The sequence below is a fragment of the Centrocercus urophasianus genome, unplaced genomic scaffold (genome assembly GCF_019232065.1).
Source record: "Centrocercus urophasianus isolate 14NV4802_14NV808 unplaced genomic scaffold, USGS_Curo_1.0 seq_47, whole genome shotgun sequence".
Lineage (NCBI taxonomy): Eukaryota > Metazoa > Chordata > Aves > Galliformes > Phasianidae > Centrocercus > Centrocercus urophasianus.
In genome coordinates this window covers 1,801,264-1,822,740 of record NW_024885055.1, presented here as the reverse complement: position 1 = coordinate 1,822,740, position 21,477 = coordinate 1,801,264, and the positions used below count along the sequence as shown (strand labels likewise).

Below are 21,477 nucleotides of genomic sequence, written 5' to 3'. Positions count from 1 at the left end.
GTTGTTTGCCATGGAGCAGTTCCCCCAGAAGCCAGGTTTAGATAAAGCTGTCTGAATTCTGTTTGCATGCTTCTCTGCTGTTAAACCATGTGTATGCAAAAGGCAAAATGCAAACTTGGACTGCTCAGACCCCATTCTGCCTCTGTGGAGTGATTGCTTCTATCAAATCCTTAACTCCTGCAGCCTGTATGTGCAAATGGGAACTGGCTTATGTCCCGTGTGAGCATTTAGCCTAGTGAGATCAATACCTTGCATGCTTGCCCAGCGTGCTGCTCACATAGCCTGCTTGTGGAGACTGCATCTCTGATGAACTCATTTGTGGTGTGATGGAGTAAAGGCAGGATGTAACATCTGCTGAAGGCAAGTGTATGCAGTGCGCCTTTCTTCCAGTTTCTTAACACATTTATTGAAACAAAACTTTCTTGTGAACAGGAATGCTTTGCAGTAAGATGCTCCAGAAGAAGTAGGCTTGTTGCGTTGACATCTGGGGTACGTGACTGCATCCCAGCTGGTGGCTGTGGGAGCACATAGGAAGCTGCTCCTTGCCACAGACTAGGAATGGAAATGCTGTTCTGGGCCATCAGTGCCATGCCCACCTGGTCCTGCTGGCACTCAGCTGGATCTCAGTGTCTGCAGCCTGTGGCTGAGTTCCCATCCTGGTATCCTGGAATCCTGGAATCCTGGTACCGAATGGAGGCAAAGCGTTTAGGTCAGGAAATACTGGCATGTTGTGATCTCTGAGGTTCTCTGAAACTGTTGCAATTTCTCCAACAAACTATGCCTCATCATTGCAGACACTGAAGGTTGGGACAGGGCTCTGAGCACCTGATGGAGCTGTGGGTGTCCCTGTTCATTGCAGAGGAATTGGGCTAGATAGCTTTTACGGGTCCCTTCCCACTGGAATGATTCTATGATAAGATTCAAATCTGAAGTTTGAGAAACACCAAACCTGGAAGACTTAAGTTTCCACATAGAGAGTGGATTCTCTTAGCGAGTGGCTTTGATTAGAAAGCATTGATCTTGCTGGGACTGAAGTATATGCCCAGATGGCCTTGCTGGGAACCTGAGCTCCCTGAGAAAGGTTCTCATTTACTCTCTTGTTTCCTGTGGCAAAGACCTCCTCAATGAATCAGAACATGCCTCAATGAAGGCTCCATGAGGACAAAGGCAGCTGAGGAAGGGTCCTGGTGCATCCCACAGCCGTAGCACTGTTTCATTTCTTGGGAGAGACAGAGTGGGTAAGAAGGATCAGAGTGTTCCAAATTAAAAAAGAGGAGAGGTTGCTTTTGAGGTGCAAAAGTATTGAGTTATCTCAGTGCAAAGCCTTTTGACTGATTGGTTTTCTCTTGCTGATCATAAACCAGGGGAATCACTGCAGAGTGGTGCAGCTTGCTGATTCACTTAGCAGGATGAGTTGCACCAGTCTGTGTCTGTATGCATGAAATATATCAAGACATGCTTAGACTGCTGTGTCTTTAGGCAGCATCTTTCATGCAAATCATAGCTTTTTCTCAATAAATTACCCTTAATTTGAATCAATATAAAAACTGCCTTTCCATTACTGTGTGATGACTCTCTCCAGTTCCCCAGTGAATTTATAAATCTGTTACTCTTTTAAACCTCCAAATTAGTTTATGCTGCATCTCCTTGTTTCTTAATAAAATAAGTTTAGCATGACTTTTCAGGCCCAGGTGTCTGCACTCCAGTTTGCCACATTTTGATGCTAACCTACTCGTGTCTTATGCTTAGGAGCCAAATCTGAGCCATAGTCAAGCTTGCATTCTCATTATTGCTATTCAGAGTCTGAATGCTTGTTGGTAAAAAGGCACAAATATTGCATGAAGTCCAGGAGCAGCTGCTAAATCCATTTGAGATCGCTGCAAAGCATAATTCAAGATGTCACTGCAGGAACATTTTGCTTCTATAGAACGATGTGCTGTTCTTTCAGGGTAAGTGTAGGTAGCACCCACCAGACATTCCCACTACCTGTTATGTATGGCTAAATGTGATGTTTCCATTTCTCTTTCCATGCCTGTTGCCATCTTTCTGCTGATGGAATAGATTGAAAGAGCACACAACGGGTCTGTGAAATCCGGAAATCAAGCTAAAAAACTGTGGCACGAAATACTATACTGAGCTCAGGAAAAAGTGATCATTCTTCTGCTATTTGGGGTTGAACCTTACAAGCTTTGAGAGTGAAATCGTGAACCAGTTGAGACTGGAGGAATTTCTAGGCCTGCACTAACTGAGAGCTTTCTGCATGTTTGTATGGATGTTACTGCAGCTCAGGCTGGGAAATGTGTAGCTTTTTGTATTGTCATTTAGATTCTTGGATCCTATTGTTGCTGTGGCAATGTGTATGTACTCTCCCTAGTTTTGATTTGTAGGAGCCCCTGGCCTAATCCCTTCCCTGGAATTTTGTTGTGATGGAGTCTGAGACCTCATTACAGCAAATTAAACTGTTCTGACTGGTTTGATAGGGGGAGGTTGAGGGTATATCAGGCACTTGTACCAAGCACTGTGGCTCAGTGTTCCTTCTGTGCATGCCTGTGGTGACAGTGCTGCATGCAGTGCCTGGGTGGATTCTGCTTGCCTTGTGCTCCCACTGTACGAGGAATGGCTTGGAGTGATGAGTTTGAGAAATACAGGACAGTGTGGGAGAGAGAGAGTAGTAAAAGAGAGGCCTTCAAGAGGGAGGAAATATTTTCATCTTCAGCAGAGAATGCGTTCTTTTGTGTTCTCTGCTCCTCCAGTTTTGCTTTTTAATTGAAATCTAACAAGGTCCATTTTGAAAAATGCCAGCATCTTTCCAGTTTGTTTTTATTGTATGATTCCCGGTGTGAAGAGCTGAAGTCTACATCTGCAGCAGTTAACCTTGTTTACCTCCACGCCGTGACAAACTAAAAGCTGTTGGCTTCCTCCCTGCCACCTGCTCCAGCTCTGCGTCCAGACGTTGACACAGCAGTGATGCTGGCACTGTGGCTTCTCCTGGCCTTTTGTGACAATGTCACAGGGAAGCCAAGCTGTTTGCTTTCACTTCTGGCTTCTCCAAATGCTTTTGAGGTTGAAAAGGAGTAGGAGTGCAAGTTCCATCAGTGCCAGTGGAGCACTGGTGGAGGGGCTCTCAGCAGAGGACCAAGAATCAAAGCAGAGCTTGAAAGAGGTTTTGCTTCCTATTTGTAAAGCGGAGTTGGAGCTAGCCAAAGTCAGCCAGCTGCTTGCTGCTTGATTTTCCAGCTCATTAGGAAAAGGGAAAGAAGCAGAGCTAGATTATCCTAAAGGGGAAGCTGGAAGAGTAAATTAATCTATTTAAAAGTTGATCTTTTGAGACTCTTTTAATGGTGATGCCTTTTAATGCAGCCTAAAAGAATCCCGAGAATCTTTGGTCAGGAGGAATAGGTCATAAGAAAGAGGGGTGAAGACTGCTTGGACAGCTGCTACTGAACAAAGAAAAGAAGATGGAGCCAATGTTGTGTATTTTCAAATGAACACCATACATCTGATGATAAGGGGCGATGACAGTGTTCCTACAGGTGATGCAAAATGAGAATCCAGGAAATCGTTGTGATAGGAAACAAACACGTTTACTTCTTTAACTCTTTTTGAACACGGGTGCTGGCAGGAGTAATGGAGTACAGCAAGTGTGTTCCACCAGGAGTTTTGCAAAGCATGTTAAATAGTTTAGAAGTGTAGTAGAAGTGTTACGTGGATTGTAAGTTGACTACATGGCTGTAAGACCAGGATTGGAGATGGGAGATATCTGGAGATCTTTCATTCCTCTCATCTCCAGAATATGCATTTGGGAAACAACATAACACTGCTACAACCAAAGCTTTCCAGCGTAAAACGTACCATAATATCAACAATCCAGTTATTTCTGGGCACAGGGGCCACAGTGCTTCACTCAGCTTCAGACCCTCAAGCATGTTCTCCATAGTGGGGCTGCCACGTGCCTTTCCTCTCTGCAAAGAGTATTTAGTGATTCAATGAGACATGTCTCATTTTCAGCTAATGGACAGCTCTGAGACGCCTCGGTGTGGAAAGTCACTTAAACATCAAAACATTCATTTTTTGGTAGGAGCTTTTAACTTGCTTTAAACACAATGTGTTTTATAGCCTGTGGCTTTTGTGAAAATGCAGTTCAGGTGAATGATCCAGAAAACTTACTGTAGCAAACCTAATTGGAGAAGACCTCTTCCGTGTCAGGAATTGGATTTTATTCATGTAGGACCTAATGCATCTGCAAAATACAACACATGTGTCTCCTCTCATGCTGTTATGTCTTGAAGAACAAGAGATGCTTCTCCAACGTGATGGAAGTCTTCCAGCTCTCTCTTGACTTTGGACTCCCCCCAGGACACCAGGAAATTAGGTCCAGGATTTGTTCAAGAAGAAACGGGCATCAGTGACTTTGCTCAGTGAGAGCTGCAAACAGTCTGTGCACAAATGAAGGCCCTCGGGGTGTGAATGCTGTGAAGTGTCTTTAAAGGCCTCGATGTCTCAGGCATAGGGTTCGTTTTCTTTCTGATTAAAGATTTTGGTTAGTGTGGAAAGCAAAATTGTGGTGTAAAGCCTCATGGCCCTGAGTGAGGGCAGGAACTTTGCAGCCAGGGAGGATGTTGTGCGGGTGATTGGAATTTGTGTTTTTAGGGGAGCTGAATGGCTTTTTCAAATGAGAGCATAGGAGAAATTCTTAAGGGTTTAGATGATACAAAATGTGTATTTTGAGATGCAGAAGGATCGTCAGAAAAGATTTTGGGCTGAGGAGCAGCAGGCTGTTTGTCCCTGAGATTCAGCTCCTGTACAGCTCTACAGTGGGGTTGGTGGCAGCAGAGTGGTACACATCTGCTCCATGAGCTCCTCATATCCCTGTGCTGCCGTGCACAGGAACACATTGCAGTCTGGCTCTTAGCTGTGATGCTGTTTCTTTTTGTTCATGCAGCTGCAGGGTTTCCTAAAGCTGTACCCCAGGGCTCTCCTGACACAGCTGGCACAAGCTGTGTGGCTCACAGGTGGTCCCTGTTTTGGTTCCTTCCCCACTTTGGGGGGTGTGAGAAGGGTGGGCTGTGCTCCCAGCATAGCTCTGCATACCGGTACACCTGCATTCCTTCCTGTTTCCCAGCTCCATCCCCAAGCTGAGTCCTTACCTTTAGTGGCACTGTTGTAGCAGGATGGGACCATCAGGTGCAGCCTTGTGCTGACAGCCACGTGGATTGCTGGGCAGTATTCCTGAGAACTTCACCTTGTCTACCTTGGCCAACCTACTCAGGAAAATATGTTTGGTCTTGCTAAAAATACTGTTATGCAAGACAGCATCTTAACCACTAAATTGCAAGCAAATATTTTACATAGAAAAATTTATGTTCTTTACTCTGTGTTATCTGGCTGGAAAAGCTGACCATTTTTCTGCAAAAACCAACTTGGCTTTTTTTGCTGTCCGAAGCAGTTCAGCGTATTTATTTACTCAGAACATTTAAACAAGGATTCTTATGTTGGCTTCAAGAGGAAGTTCTGGCCCCGTTATTTATGGCAGGTGTGCATCTTTGGGGAACTGGGCTGTGCTCCCTTCTGCTTTGTAAGGCTGAAGTATAGCAGATTGACCTGGAGCAGTTTCTAAAATCTTTGTGACCAACCACTGTATATCTTGGGGAATGATGCTGGATGGGAAGTGGGGACGTATTAACTTAAAAAATAGGAAAATGGGTATGGAAATCGCACAGCCTATTTCTAGCCTTCACTTACTGTGCATGGCTTTCTTATCTCCCTGGTGAGGAAAATCCAAAGGTGGGACAGCTGGATGGCGTAAATGGAGAGAGGTGTATAAACTGCAATCACTGCCTTTGTTATTAACAGACTATGCCAGGAGGAAAAAAAAAAAAAGCATACTTCCATCTAAATGCATTCTGCCATTCTTGCAGGCTATGGAATGCTCATCTTGGGAAGTCAGTAGTGTCTGGAGAACTTGTCTAGGTACAGGTCAGCAGGTTATTGGCTGAGCAGCAGAGCACAGCAAGCCTCACTTCTTTCATTCATGTGTCATTAGTGCTTGAGATGCTGGTGTTTCAGTTCTGTGCAAGTCAGCAAACAAAGGTGCAGGCTGTAAGAGGAACACCAGACAGCCAGCATGGAAAAATGGACTTTGATTTATGGTGCTGGTGTGAGAGAAACTGCAAGGGTCCTGGGCAGTGCTGGTTTACAAGTGAGTTCTGATCCTTAGTGTCGATTCCTTCTTTTAAGGTCATTTTTTAGTTTTTGTGTGTGACCTTTTCATAGGTTGGTATATCTTATCCTAACAGAGCAGCTCTGGGCTTGATTCACTTATCCATCGCCTTTTGAGATGAGCACGTGGTCATGCACTTTATGTTCCCTTGGCAGTAAAGGAAGATAAATACGTGTTTGAGTAGGTTGCTGGGCTCAAAGCATTTGCTCCAGTTTGTATTTTGTACCAAACATCCTTGTTGTCAGCAGGTGAGATGCTGCTGGTAGGTATTCAGCGGTGCAGTTGTTCTTGCTGTTTTTGTTCAGTGTGAATGTCACCAAGGGCTTAGCAGAGCTTCCCATGGCCTGGTAGGGGGTTTAAGCTGTGATCTGACCAATATGTGCAGCTTTGGCTTGTGTTAGTCATGTTACCCACTGCAGGGCTCATCTTTTTGGAGGAGCTGTGGACTCAATTTGAATAAGCTGGTCTGACGCTTCTCTTCCTCTGCTTCCTAAGAGATGTCCTATTTCAGTGAGCTGTGGTGTTTTATGAGATAAATTGAGGGTTTACCATTAGTTGCTGTTCCTTGCCTATGGTGCAGGCACGCTCTGCAGCATCTCAGGATGGCACACCTGGTTGGGGATTGGTCTCCTGCTTCCATCAGGAAAGCAAACACATCTGCTAACACATGTGGAAACGGAAATTTGGGTTCTCTCATGGACTGCTCTTTGCTGTTGGGTCACAGCTACTGGTGACACTACTCTGTATCTTGCTCCCTGTATTGCAGGGTTCTCTTAAAATGCTTGAGAGCTGTCTGTGCTATGCTGCTGAGGATGATCCTGAGCAAGAGGCTGCAAGAAGAAAGGAGCTGATTTTCATTCCTAACTAAATTCCAGGCTGTGTGAAGGTATTGGGCTGTCAGGTTTGAATTCAGCAGTGCTAATTGTTTATATTCAGCTTAAGCCCTGATTCTAGAAGATGTCACTGAAGAAGACAGGGCAATTAATTCATCACAGCTTAGCCCTGGCATGCAGTGACTAGGGACAAGCCAGCTCCAGCTCACTGGACTGAACTACATAAGGGATGCATGTCATTTTAGGAACATTTTACTAATCCTTTTGTAGTCAGGTCCAGCTAAAAGGTAGGAGGGGAAGCTGTGGTTGGGACTGGATATTTCTTGTTCTTGTTTTGGATTTTAATGCAAGCTGCTTTTGATGTTAGATATTTTAGAATGTTGCACATTCAGATTCAAAATGACATGTTTCAGGAACTCAGGTTAACACAGCAGAGCAATCCAGTTAAGGTATGAGCTGGTATTTGAGAGGTTAGTGATTCCTGAAGTGGTACCACACAAGATGTTCAGGAAGCAGCTTCATCTGTATCCTGCTGGCCCCAACTGAACTGAAAGAAATGCCATCCAGGAGGCACTGCCAACTAGAGCTGGTTTCTTTCTACAATAAATAAATTGCACAGTTAACTTGTAAAGCACATGGCTTCTTAACACCTGGCTTGGGGAACACTGCTTCCCTCAGGCAGCGACTCAGGAAATGAAGGAAATGTTCTAATAACTTTGAGTTCAAGGATATTTGTCAGACTTTAGTGCATCGGTTTATTTGTGTTTATTTTTGGGAAACAGGGGAATAATGAAATTTGCTTGTAGGCTTTATTAGAGCATAGAGTGGAATATGTAAAGCAAGATTAAAAATGAAATAGCCTATTGTTTCCCAAGGTACTTTCAATCATGAAACTTCTCGGCTGCTTCCCCTCCCATCCATCTGCAGGCACAGCACTGATATCCCACCCCTTCTCTCTGTGCACTCCTGACTTGCGTAAGGAATTCTAGTCCTGGAAGATCACACTTTGCCTGCCACAAACTTTTCTCATCTGTCTGAGGAATGCTGTGCCAGCCCTGTTGTGGAGTGGAAGCCAGAGTATGAAGGATGCAGGGAGGTGGCTGTCTGCGGGTGGGGGGAGCTGCTGTGCTGGGGTAGGGATGGGGCTCATGGACAACTAAAGGACATATGGATTAAAAAAATCCTATTCCAGCTCTTGTCTCTCAAGTCAGGGATTGAAAAAGCATTAATAATCCAAGAAAAGCTTCCTTTTCTTCTGGCTCAGAAAGGTGTAAGGCACAGTGTGGGATATCCCTGCTGATGCTGGTACCTGTGCATGTGGTGGGTTTGTCATGCCTCCAGTTCTCTCCATAGCAAGGAGCAGGCTCTGTCCTGAAACGCTGCTAACTGAAAAAGTGGACGTGGTGCCAACTGTCAGCTCCAAGTATCCCTGGTGGTAGGGGTTGTGAGAACAAGGAGGCAGGACGGACTGCTTTATAGAGACAGGGATATAAAACATCAATGGGGATGCAGGGGATAATGTAATGGATTTATAGGTTTAAGATGCCTTCATTGAACTGCTGGGCAGGCTGTCACAAGAAGGGAAAACAGATATACAGTTGTATAATGTGTGTCTACAAAGTAGTGTTTGATTTAGCAGCTGTGCTTAGTGTTTGCATTCCAACAGGCTGCAATCCCTGAAGTCGGAGGGGAAGCTTATGGTCCAATGCTTGGCAATGAATGGGGCTGTAGAGACCAAGTTTGCTCACCAATGTTGATTAATTCTATATGATAGAAGGTTTAACAAAGTGATGTTATTGGTTTTAGTGAGGCAGACCATACAAGCTTGTTTTTGCCTTGACTGGCAGGCTCTCAATCCTGAGTCTTTGCTGCCCTCACTTCTAAGGAGTTTTCTGCCCTCACTTCTAAGGTTATTGCACATGAAATCGTAATAACTTCATTATTCATCAATATGAGAGCTTATCTGAATGTGCTGATGTACAGGAAGATCAAATGGCTACAACAGCATGGCTGGAGCAAAATATCTCCCTGTTTGTTTGTTTGTTTAAGAGGATTAAAGAGAATCTGAACAGTCATTCAGGGCTCCCAGGGGGTTTCGTGCACGGTACTGGAGGGTGAGAGAAGGGCCATTACAACAGAGAGAGGACATCTTTATGGTGATTTATTGTAATATTGAGCTGAGGTCCTCATGATTGTGCCATGATACATCCTTCTGAAGAAATGTCTAAACCTGAAGGATAATTGATCATGTCCCTTGATGGTCTGTTTTGCTGTTTAATTACCACCTTCTTAACGATACAAAACCTACAGGGTAATTTTTTTTGACCTTTGGTTTTCAGCTGTTCTTTCCATTACTGGTGTTATATATGATAATGCTGATGAACCCCTATGGTAATACATTCCAATGTTACAATGCCCTTTTGCTTTGTGTGGACACAAGTTGCCTGTACGTCTGAGAGGTAGAGAAAAATCACACAAGTTAAGAAGGACTTGGTTACACTTTTATTATGTGTTTCCTTCTGAATTAAAATTTGCAGGGCAGAACAGCCCTGTGCTTCCTAGTTTAGTTACTATTTCTGCTATGGTCTTTCCTTTGACAATGGAAGTCTTACATCGTAATAGAAAGTTTTACAGTCAGAGATGATGACAGCTGGTAAAGCATTCACTTTCCCCCATCAAATTGTGTTAAATTAGGCGCTGTGAAGGAGAGCGGAGCTGTGCTCCTGCTCTCAGTGTTATGTCTTCATTTTGTGGCTGTTAACATGGTGTTTGGTCAGTGATTTCAAGGGGTTGCTGTTCTGAACTTTAAATTGTATAAAACTCAGAGTAGGATGGAGTAAACAGGAGAGCTGCTGGTTGGTGGGACTGGTTGCACTGGTGTGGGTTGGATGTCTGCTTAAACAACAAGGAGTGAACTCAATAACCATCCTATTTCTGACACTGACCTGTTGTGGTTTATTCTCCATAGTCTATCACAGCAGATATGTCACTAAACACTTGGAAATCAACTAACCCCTGTAGGGGTTAGTAGCTTACTAGAAAGTATCAGAAAGAATTTGTTCTCTTGACCTGTTCTACATTTTATCCATGAGGAATTTGGACTTGCCTGGCTGGATTTGGCAGTTCAGATGGACACTGAACTGAGCAAAGTCTGGAGTGCATTCTCTGCACCCCGGGGATGTCACTCATCCTCCTGCTGTGCTGGGGGCATGGCTCTTGCTTATCTCCCTGAGTCCCTCTGCTTTTTGATCTTTTTGATTACTTCCAATGTACTACTCCCGGTGCTTTAATTTAAGACACATTTCTTAATGAAGAAAATGGAAGGAAGATTTAGGATCTCTTTGTTTCATAGTCTTGCTGTGCAGTAACCTGGACTGGCACTTGCTGTGATCAGAACAGCAGCTTTGTTGGCCACTAAAACTTTTCCTTGGGACCGCTGAGTCACCTTGGAGCCGAAATGTAATTTCCAAATAATGTCTGCAAATGCAGGACAGCCACAGCAGTGTGCAGGGAGGGGCAGCTTTCAGAGGACAGCAGCTGTCTGCCGTGCGGGAGATAACCAGGGAGCTGGTTAAAAAACATACAGCTTCAGTCTTGTGAGACGTTTCCTCCTCTTTGTGTCTGCATTTATTCTGCATCAGAGTCAAAACAAATATTTTCAATATTTTCAATCAAAGTGAAATTCTTCTTTTTAAGCCTCTTGTTGTTTGTTTTCTGTCTAGGTTTTTAAATGTTTAATTTTATTGTCTCATTTTTTGTTTTTTTTTTCAGAATATACAAGTGTTATATGACACGACTTGTCTTTAAAATAGATTATTTTAAAATAATTTGGAGCAGCTGTTGTCTGGTGATTGAGTCATATCATTTTCTTAGATTAGAATCTCTTGTTTATTTTGTAATGAAATGGTTTGACACTTGGAACAAGAAATGAAGATAAATAGTTAGCATACCAGCAATGAAAGCAGGTGCTTATTTCAGCAGCCTTCTTATTCTAGGAAATGCCGTATTTCTTCTCCACACGTTTCAATGCGTTTTTAGATGACTCTATAGAGTCAGAAATTTCCTTATTGAAAAATGTTCTGCATTTGATTCCCTGAAACTTCTCCTCCTTCAAAACTTTATATCAGCTCAGAGGAAGAGCGGCATCTTCTCACTTTGCCATCAGCTGATGATCCTCAGCTGTGCCCTGTCAGCCTCTGACACATGGCGGTGCACAACGTGAGCCAGCACTGAGCTGACAAACTCTCTGGATTTGGGATGGGAATGCAGTGTGTTGTCGCGTTGTTTTCTTCCATCCACAGGGAAGACTCCTTAGAGAAACGTGGGGATGAGAACTCAGTCAGTGCCTGTAGAAGCTTTTCGCATCAGGATGCTTTGCTGATGGATTTATTCATGGGCAGATCTACAGTGATGCCTTCAGAAAAGTAGTGGTGATGCACGTACAGTTTACAAAAACAAACAGACCAACTCCATCCACTTACTTATACATGATGCCCAATTTGTCACTGATTTGTTACAGCATCTTTTCGTTCTGTAAGGAAACACAGATACATGCTGTAGCACGTTGCAGATGCTTTTGGTGAAGAAATACCAAAGCTTCCACAGTTACAGATTGTTCTGGCCATGAGAAAGGCACGATGAGCCTGGGGGCTGAGCAGTGGGGCTGGGGGGTGGCCAGCAGCAAGCAGCCTGGCTGGCTGCTGTAGAAGGGAAAATGATTCTGTTTTATTCTGAGCTGGAAGAGAATTCACCTCCTTTTCCAAATAGTGCTCTGTTTTTGGGACCACTTCACATTTCACCTGAGATTTTGCTGCTTAACCATCAGCACTCAGCTGATGGAAATGCATAGAAGCCCTCAACCTCAAAAATGTTCGTGCAGAGGAGTGTAATAGCCTTCATTTCATAAATGGCAGAACAGAGGCTCAGAGAACATGGTTGTGAAGGAGGCCATCAGCAGAGCTGGGAGCTCAGCTGCATTCTGGCCCTCAGTACCTCCCTAACCACATCATTCTTACTGTGGGCAGCAGAGAAGAGCTTGAGAGTTACTCTTGTATGAGCAATAAAATCATATAATCATGTACTTAGTGATGTTGGAAAAGGCCACTAAGATCGCCGAGTCCAGCCCCAACCCATCCCACCATGCCCACTGTCCCTCAGTCCACATCCCCACAGATCTGGAGCACCTCCTGGGATGGTGACCCCACTACCTCCATGGGCAGCTGTGCCACTGCATCACCACTGTTTTGGTTAAGTTTTGTACTACTGCTTTTTGTTTCCCTTCTCCCTGTTTCCACATTAAAATTAAGTGTCACGTTTTGGGGACAGGGATTGTTCTTTCTCACCTGGGTTAGTAAGATCCACAGTAATGTGAATGGTGTCTGCTGCAGTAACCGTCTTGCACTTTGGTTATGTCAGGTGTGTGTCTTTACCACAGTTTACATATCCTTAAAAAAACTCATCTGGGGAAATGACTGATGTAAGTGAACAGTCTTTCTGAAAATCGGCCCAAGCTGTAACCTCAAATAATCTTGGATGTGTTCTCTGAAGTGCTGCTTTCTCCTTCCCACTTTTTATGAGTTGAACCCATGCTGGTTTAAGATTCCTTGTGCTCATTTAGTGAGCAGCAAGCCTCCCCCTCTTTTTTTTTTTTTTTTTTTTTTAATAGCAGTGATTTTCCTTATTATTGTTCTTCTTTTTCTCTCTCAAAAACATTTTTACCCATTTGCCTTTAGGGGATATGCATGTATATTGATGTAGGAAAAATATTTCATTTTGTAGTAACTTTAGAACTAGTAAAGGTAAGTGAATGCATTTATTTAAATGCAGATCAAGGATAGTTTTATCTTCCACTTTCCTTTATGACCTTCTGTGCAGTGTGTTGGAAACAAACAGCTGTGGTTTTGCACAGGATGTCCCGTGAGCGTGGTGCCTGGTGCCCTTGTGATGTTCCTCACCGTTTCCCAAATTCCTCATTATTTCCTTCTCCTGCAGAAGCATACACAATTCTCACTTCTCTAACACTCTTTTTACAAATAGAGCATATAAACTGCATCAGTTCATTCCTAACAAACACAGTGCATGCATTTTTCATACTGAAGTTTGCTGGGGCCTTGGCTGGCTTGCATCTCTGTGTTTAAGGTCTTTGACCCCATTCAGGTTCTGCTGGTGGAGGTGCACAGGTGCTGTTCCCTCTAAGTGCCACAGCAGTGCCTTGTGTGCACCTCACCATGCCTGAGGACAAGGAGCAGGACTAAACATTTCTCCTCCAGCACTTAATTGCCTTGTTTTAATGATCACTGCGCCAAGTGCTGTCTCTTCCTCAGGTTTCTAGCAAGCAATAAAAATTCAAAAGCTGGTTGTAATTCCTGGAAAAGTTAGCAGGTTTGCCATGGGACCACCTACAAGCTGCTTATTTATAATTCCTTTTTATTCTGTTACTATTAAAGCCCCATCTTTTAAATATTGCTTGTTTATTTTTCCTTTAAACAGAACATTTTCCTCCTGTCACAATACAAGCAACTTAAAAATTTTCAAAGGCTTTTTCAGCAAACCTGGGAATTAGATTTTCATGGAGTCCTTCATAAAATATTGAAGACTTCATATATTAACATACATTGATTTATTCATAGTGTTTCATTACAAATAAGTGAGGATCCCATAATATAAGGAAAGGTTAGGAGAGCAGCGGAGCGCGTTATATTATATTGACAGCTCAGTTGAAATTGAGCTGCCTCTGGATTGAATTTGGAAGGTGAGGAAGGAATTGGCTGGTAAATAAGTCATGAGCTCTCCTCAAAAGTGTCTGCGTATCAGAGGGGCTGTCGTGGGTAAACAGAATGGAGCTCGAGCAGAATTTCAAAGGATGTTCAGCCTGGGTTCCCCTGAAGGCGTGTTAGCAGTGCAGAGCACGCAGGGCTGTGGCCTGGCTGGGTTGCTCTCAGGCATGGTGCCATGTGTAAGCCTGCAGCCCGGGGCTAAAACTGGGAAATTCTATCAGCAACTGTCTCGTGAGCTCAAGGAAAATGAGTGGGACTATTGTCTAAAGGCTTGGTGATATTTATTTCTCGTGAACCTGTCATTTAATTTCAGTCTTTCATTTTGGTGCGATGTCTTCAGCATAGGAGAAGAATTCAGACAATTTTGTTGTCAGTAAAAGGTTCCTGTTTCTTCTTAAAAGCCTCCTGAAAACAACAACTGCTTGATGGAAAATGTATCCCTGTGTGCACCAAAAGTTCCTCTGTGCTGTGGGAAATTCTCACAAAAAATTCTGCAAGTTGTGCTGTGTTCAGCTTCGGCTGCAGAAGTTTGGGGTGGGGAATGAAAAGCAATTCTTGGTGGCTTTTGAACGTCAGCAAACGCTGAGATTTTAGTGGAGAGAAGAAATTAGCTTCTTCCGAAGTAACGCCTGGAAAAATGGTGATGTTCACTTGCCAGCATCCAAACACAGGGCACTTCACTAGGAGATGCTACCCTTATATCTGCCCTTTTATTTTGGATCTTGAGTTCCAAGAGGGGAGTGAAATAGGGGCGCAGACAGAGGCTGGGTGCAGAAGACTCCTATCACCTTACTGTCCTTGTTCTTCATTTGCAGATTACTTACAAGGCCGTTGGGTCTCTGGATCCCAGTGCTGACCTGGCCAGCCAAAGAGGGAAGGTCTTCAAACTAAGGAATGAAACACATCACCTCTTTGTAGGATTATACCCAGGGACAACGTATTCATTCACCATCAAAGCCAGCACAGTGAAGGGCTTTGGGCCACCCATCACAACACGGATTGCAACTAAGATTTCAGGTATTGCTTTGGGAAGACAAAAAAGGAACTTTACAGGGCTTTGTTCTTTAGATCTACAGCTGATGTGCGAAACAATAAAAAGCTATTCAGCTTGGTGTCTCCTCCACAAGTTTCATAGGGACCACAATCTATTATCTATGTTTGTTCAGATTACAAATGCAGGGGTTAATTTGTGGATGCCTTAGGAGGATTTCAGATGGGAACCTTTGTTAGTTCAATAGGTGAACTCTTACTACAGCAGATTATTCAAATTATATGCTTGGTCACAGAAGCTCCTTCAAAAATGCGGCTTTATCTCAAGAACGCACCAAAAACGGATGCAGTGAAGTAATTGAATTAATAGCTGAAAGAGAGGAAAATGAGGAAGAGAAACTGCATTTATGGCTTCTTTAATGAGTAAGGCCACAAAGAGGGCTTCAGCTAGGCAGAGAAGGATGTCAAAGGCACTGAAATCAGGAGGCACTGCAGAGAAAGCTCCTGGGTACAGTAGAAGCAAGGAAACTTGGTCTGGCTACCAACAGCTCAAATGGGTAAGGTGGTGGTTGAGATGACATTGAATGAACATATGCAGAATTAAATATTAGAATTTCACTAAGCCAGGTTCTCTAAGGGACATTTTTCTGGAGTATCTATCATAGAGACATCAAGTGTTTGGGACGCTTGTAATGATGAAATATGCAGCTCTGCATATTTTCCCTTATCTTTCAGAACTGGTTAGTAAGTTGTTAGCAGTAAATGACAGTTTAACATTTTAAGAAAATAAAATATCGCCATTCTCTGCACTGACCATCAGCAAAGCTAGAACCTTTTAGATGTAGTGCAAAAGTTCATGTCACATCCACCTGGAGTACAGCCACGGGCTGTAAGGCTGCCTGCAGAGGGAAGGCATGGTGTGTGCTCTGCCCACCTCCGGCCAGAGAAACAAAACAGCACAGGAATGGGGGTGCTTTTCTCTTCTTATTCAGTTTCTTTTCATTTTATTTTTAAGAGAGTGCTCAAATCTTGTTAGAAGCCTGCGTGGTTATTAAATGTATGGGCACTGAGCTCAGTTTGTCATCTCTGTTTCTCTGTCCTCTAAACTTCTTGTTTGTAGTAGACAGACACAGGCCCCACTCAGGTATCTCTGGCATTCAATTGTACTGTTGTATGGTCAGCCCTCTGCACGGGATTTTGAAGTTACTGTTATATTTACTTTAAGATGCAGTCCTAAAGGAAGCAGAGAGAAAAATGAGATTTGTATTGACTTATTTTCACTTATAAAAATGTCTTTGTAAGGCTGTCTTTGAAACTGCTGGCTTTAAAATGAAAAGCCATCCTATGCGGTAGGAAAGTGTGAATGTGTATGTTTATCTGGGTGGATGTTTGTTAATTTATTTATCACGCTCATATACTATTTATCACACACTTTATAATACTAGTTGCCTGAATTCCCAAGGACTTCTCTTTGGCCAGGACTCAGCAAAATAGGCACCACATCAGTGAGCAGTGCTTGCTGCTTTACAGAGGTCACTGCCAAGAGTCATTTTAATGAGGCACTGTCCACCTCTTCCATGTTGAGGACACAAAAATGCCATATCCTGTTACAGCATCTTGTGACAAATACAGTGCAGTTGCTGAATTGTACTCGATACCATTAGCTACTCCTGCCAAAAACGATGTTGCTTCCATTTGTTTCTCAACTAAATGGCATCTGAAAGTCAAATGGTGCATTCTGTGAAGGAACCAGCCCAGCTGGCTGACGCAGCAGAGGCCATTCAGTCACACCAGTGCAGCATTTCAACTAGGCCAATGGAAGCTGCAGCAAAACAGGGCCTGCAGAGGTACAGCCCAACCTGCTCATGGTGCCCAGGGAGCCCTGCAACACTGCAGTGTCCCCTCTGCCAAGTACAGGAGCAGCACAGTTCTGACTGTGGCATTTCCAGTGAATACAGTGCTGTCAGCTACTGGGTACTGCTGGTGCCCTGCATCTTTAAGTGACTCATACTGCTTTCCTCAATGCACAGCACCTTCTGCAGAGGAATCCCTGCTAAGGAACTGCCATTCGTTCTGAACTCGCTGCCAGCTTATGGATAGGGAAGTCAGTTGCTGAGCTGATAATAGGAAACACCATGCTTAACAGTTTTCAGGCATTTAGATAAAAATCCTGATTGTAAACAGGATTACTGTGGAAATCGCTGTGAGAGGATTAAATGTGGGACCCCCACAATGCAGCTTGCCCTTGAGAGTTGTAGATGAACTGAGTGGGACTATGTTCTTCATGTAAATTCTTCTATTTGCTTTATAGTTAGGGAAATTTCAACAAAGCTTACCTCTTTGGAATAAATACAATGCTGCTCAGATTCTTCTGGGTTTTTTTTGTCCCTAAGGGATGTCTGCTACAGGGGAAGGAAGACTTAACATAATGAGTAGGCTGTGTTTCCTAGGGAAACCTCTCCCACCTTGATGAAATGACCCTAGCAGAAGGAAATAAGGCAGAAGTAGGAAGAGGACTGTGGCTACGTGTGAGTGGTCAGCGGTTTCCCACATCACACCACTGCTGGAGTGATGGATACTGTGGTTGGTCACTGCCCTCAACACGCGCTGGTGGACACACCACTAAAGCACTGGGCTTGAATACCCATTTGAGTGCTCAAATAATTCCACGCTCTTCTCTTTTGATGCCTTCCCACTTCATAATGTACCTTCCAGCTAATCCAGGAGACAGAGCTCACACATGTGCATTAAAAATTCTCTAAGATGTGAGAACTCTGATCCATTGGCACAAATAGTGAACAAGAGATGGGTTCCTGGGTGCAGCTTTCAGCCCTGCCACTGATTCACAGGTCTCAGATGGCATCTTTCAATGTCCATGCAGTTAATCTACTTTTAATTTTGAAGAAATAATCCCATCCCAAAGGACTGCTAAGTCTTAAAAATTCAAGGCAGGATTTTCAAAGCCAGCTTGAAGATTTGGGTGTCCTGTTTAATTTTAATAGGAAATGAGTGTACAAATTTTTTAAGCAGTTATGACAATTTTGATCATAACATTGAGAAAGTATTTTGATGTTTCAGTCGAGAAATGTTAAACGGTCTCCAAGAAATGTTACTAGCATGTTGCCATCACTACCAGAGGCAGCAACTGGTGTCTCAGTAACGTGTTGCTCTTTGTTCTGCTATAGCACCATCGATGCCAGAGTACGACACGGACTCGCCCTTGAATGAGACAGACACCACCATCACTGTCATGCTGAAGCCTGCTCAGTCCCGGGGAGCCCCTGTCAGGTGGGTGGTTCTTATTCCTTTTTTTTTTTTTTTTTTTTTTTTTTATTTTATTTGCAGCATTTTCCTCTCCTTCTTCCCCAGGTTTCACTCATCTTTTATTCTCATCTGATAACGGAGCTGTTGAAAGTGAACGCTGGCTACATGGCCAACTTGGCTGTTGATTCTGCCTTTCACGTTTCCTCCTATAAATGCATCCCGCTGCTCACCTCCAGGAATGGTTGCTGATGGCATTGCATGGGGTTACTGCCCTTTCAGCATCGCCTCAGGAGCCTCAGCAATACTGGAGTTTCAGTTTATAAAGCTATGTGCTGTGATGTGAGCTCAGCAAGCGTGAACAAGGCTGCAGGCCTCCATCTCCTGCCCTTGTTTCTATGAGGGACAAGCCTTTGTTGTAACTATATGGTAGGAATGCCTGAACTAATGCTGGCAGATCATTTGTTCCAAACCCAGATCCAGCCAGGCTCCTCACATCTCAGTGTTAAAAGCCAGCTGCTGCTCCCAGCTTGTTGCAGAGACAGGAGGTGATGGAGGCTGGCAGAGTCCCTCTGGTTTAGTGGGATGCCACCAGCTGTAGGTGGGCAGTTTCCATTTCCAGAATGGAGGACTTAGGGGCAGGAAGCTATACAGATGGAACTTGTGGAACGGGATGATGGCTTTGTAGAAAACATCTGTGACTAATTTTGTGACTAATCCTGGGCTGGATCCCATTCTTACCGGCTCTCCAGGGCTGAAATGGGGCACCTAGCTGCAGATCTCTCTCTGGCTGCTGAAACGTGACTTAGAGGCCTGTACTCCACTGCTGTCTTTTGCTTTGGAAAACATGTGTTGAAAGGCATCAGCACAAGAGAACAAACTGCCTCTCAGAGACAGCACTGCCTTACCTGAAGATAGCAGGAATGCCAGGCACTCCTCCATCCTCCGTTCTCTTCAGCTGAGCATGTGAATTAAACTGCTTATGATAAAATTAGCTGTAGTTTACCTAGGAGGATCTGGGCTGCTCTGTAAAATACCCAGCAGCCGTTACCTTCCTGTAAGCTCTTTAGGATTTCCCTTGAGTTTTCACAAGACACTTCTTTTTTCCCTCTGAGTGGTATTTTAAAAACAAATAATTGCTTCTCTCAGAAGTGAATGGGCTTTGTACATCCCACGGATGAGTTCCTAGTGCTTTTTGAAGGCGTCTCACTAAGGGTTCAGGAACAGATTACTCACGTGTAAACTTGTTTAGTTTAATGAAGTATCCTATCTCAATTAGTGCTCCATCTATGTCACAGCTTTTTCCCAAGTTGCACTATTAGTTTAAAGCAAACTATCTATTTCTGCTGAGCACCACCCCTGTTCTAGTTGTTCTGAGAAGCAGGCTTCAACATTTCCCTTTTAATCTCTGGTACTCCATATGAACAAATTTAGAAGCCTATTTTCTGAGTCCTTTAGGGATATTGTTGTGTTGGAAAATGGCAGTAAAATCACAGAGCTCTGTTTTGTTTTATTTCTTTATATGGGGGAACGTTCCTGTATCTCGTTTTGCCACCTGCTGTCTTAAGAGTGTTGCTATTTCGTCTTTTTATTGAAAGTCTTGCAATTTTTCTTGAAGCCAATTTGCTATACTTTAACCTCGTTCAGAGAATAGTGTCTTTTTCAGCAAATGCATCTATTATAAGAAAAAAAATCTATAAAGTTTTCCTAATTTTTCAGTCTAGTTTCTTTAATTGCATTGTGGCCTATGGTGCACGTTTGCAGTGTAATATTTATGCCACATCCAAATGATGAGGTGACTTCCTTTACAGAGCCCTGTCCATTGACACAGAAAACCAGAGCAGAGGTGTATGTGTGTGACAGGGGAGGAGTCCTCCCCTAAAATATCTCAGGGGGGATATTTAGCTTTTTATTAGCTGTGATAGCTGAACAATGAATGAATTCCTTTTGCTGTATAAATATAGCCTGCTCTTAGTCTAACCTCATGAAATCCAACAAATTTGACCTTGTATCAGATTTTCCCAACCAATTCCCTTTTCTTTCAGCCTGTTCTGCACGCTTACAATATCCAAAAGTAGGTAGCGCTCCCTCAGAGGCTTCAACACCATCCAACCAATTAGAATAATAATGTGCCATGAACTGTTGGTGACACTTAACACACAAGGATGAGGTGTTTCTTTGCTTTTTCGTAGATTTTTCTCTCATATTCATCCTGAGAGTTAATATACTCTCTTTTTCTTGTCTGGTTATTTGTTTTATGCTTTCAGTTTATTTTTCCTTCACAAGTATAGTATCTTGTATTTGTCTCTACTTGTTGTCATCAGATTGACTTTTAAAATGCTTTTAAATCTTGATGCAAACCTTGAGTGCTTCCATCCCCTCTTAGTCTGATTGCCATTTCTCATTCACTTACCAAGGCATTAGTGAAGATACAGATTCAGATTCAGGCAACACTGGTGCTGAGTGTTGAGGCTGTGCGAGGTGGGTGGAGGGATTCCACATGATGGGAAAGATGCCCAGCATGCTAAAAGGATGTCTGTAGGATGTCTGCTCTCCTGGCCTCTCTTGTAGGCATGGCCATGCTTTCCTCGATCCATTCCCTTTTCCACCTGACCACTCAGCCTGCCTGGGGTGTTTCAGAAAGGGCTCTTGAAAATGGTCTGAAATAGATACTGCTCACAGTAGCTCATAAAGCCTCTGATCTGTCACTGTGCAGGAGTAGGTAGACCTCTCATCTCTTGACAGTACTCCAGGCAGCCAGTTTCTGCTCTGTGGTGCCCCAAGTTTTCAATATAATCCTTCCAAATGTGAAAGTAAAGAAGCAACAACAACAAAAGAACACCTTCAGTACATAGCAATTATTCTTCATATTTTCTCTTAGATGCTAGGGAGATGAATTGGAGTATGTGTGAGGGTGTGATTGGTAACAGTATCTCCCAAAAGATAGTTATGTGACTGCGTTGTGTTATTTCATTCTGCTCTAGTCTGAGCAGCATACAGATTTACGATACAGAGTACGATTTGCAAGATCATTTTTAGAGTAATATTGTAGAATATTTCAGAAAAGATTCACTGTTGTTCCTCTCATGTGAAATACGGGTGCACTAAATCCAAAGTCACTTTCAACAGTGAGACGTTTCTGATGTTTCCTTGTGCTCACGATCAGTAACTTAAATGTGGTTGTTTATAAAACTAATGGTTGTGAACTTGACATTGTTAACAAACTACAGATAAGAACCAAGATACTTTCATATGAACTAATAAAAATAATATGAACTTGGGCATACTTTTGTAGGCTTTGTCTTATTGCCAGAAGAAAGGTGGAGCATCAGCAAGGCATAAATATCCTCCCTTGTGGCCTGGGCATTTCATTATTTCCTTGTGGTGAAACCTGCAG

The 21,477-nt window shown here is 43.3% G+C and overlaps 1 protein-coding gene across 1 annotated transcript in view; it reads left to right on the top strand.

The window, feature by feature from the left end:
* The window catches only part of PTPRT (protein tyrosine phosphatase receptor type T), a 305,115-nt gene that overhangs the window by 185,045 nt on the left and 98,593 nt on the right, over positions 1 to 21,477 (top strand). Inside the window, exons 9-10 of the mRNA XM_042834507.1 lie at positions 14,645 to 14,846; positions 18,005 to 18,107. Coding sequence (XP_042690441.1) covers positions 14,645 to 14,846; positions 18,005 to 18,107 — 305 coding nt within the window. The remainder of the gene's footprint in view (positions 1 to 14,644; positions 14,847 to 18,004; positions 18,108 to 21,477) is intronic.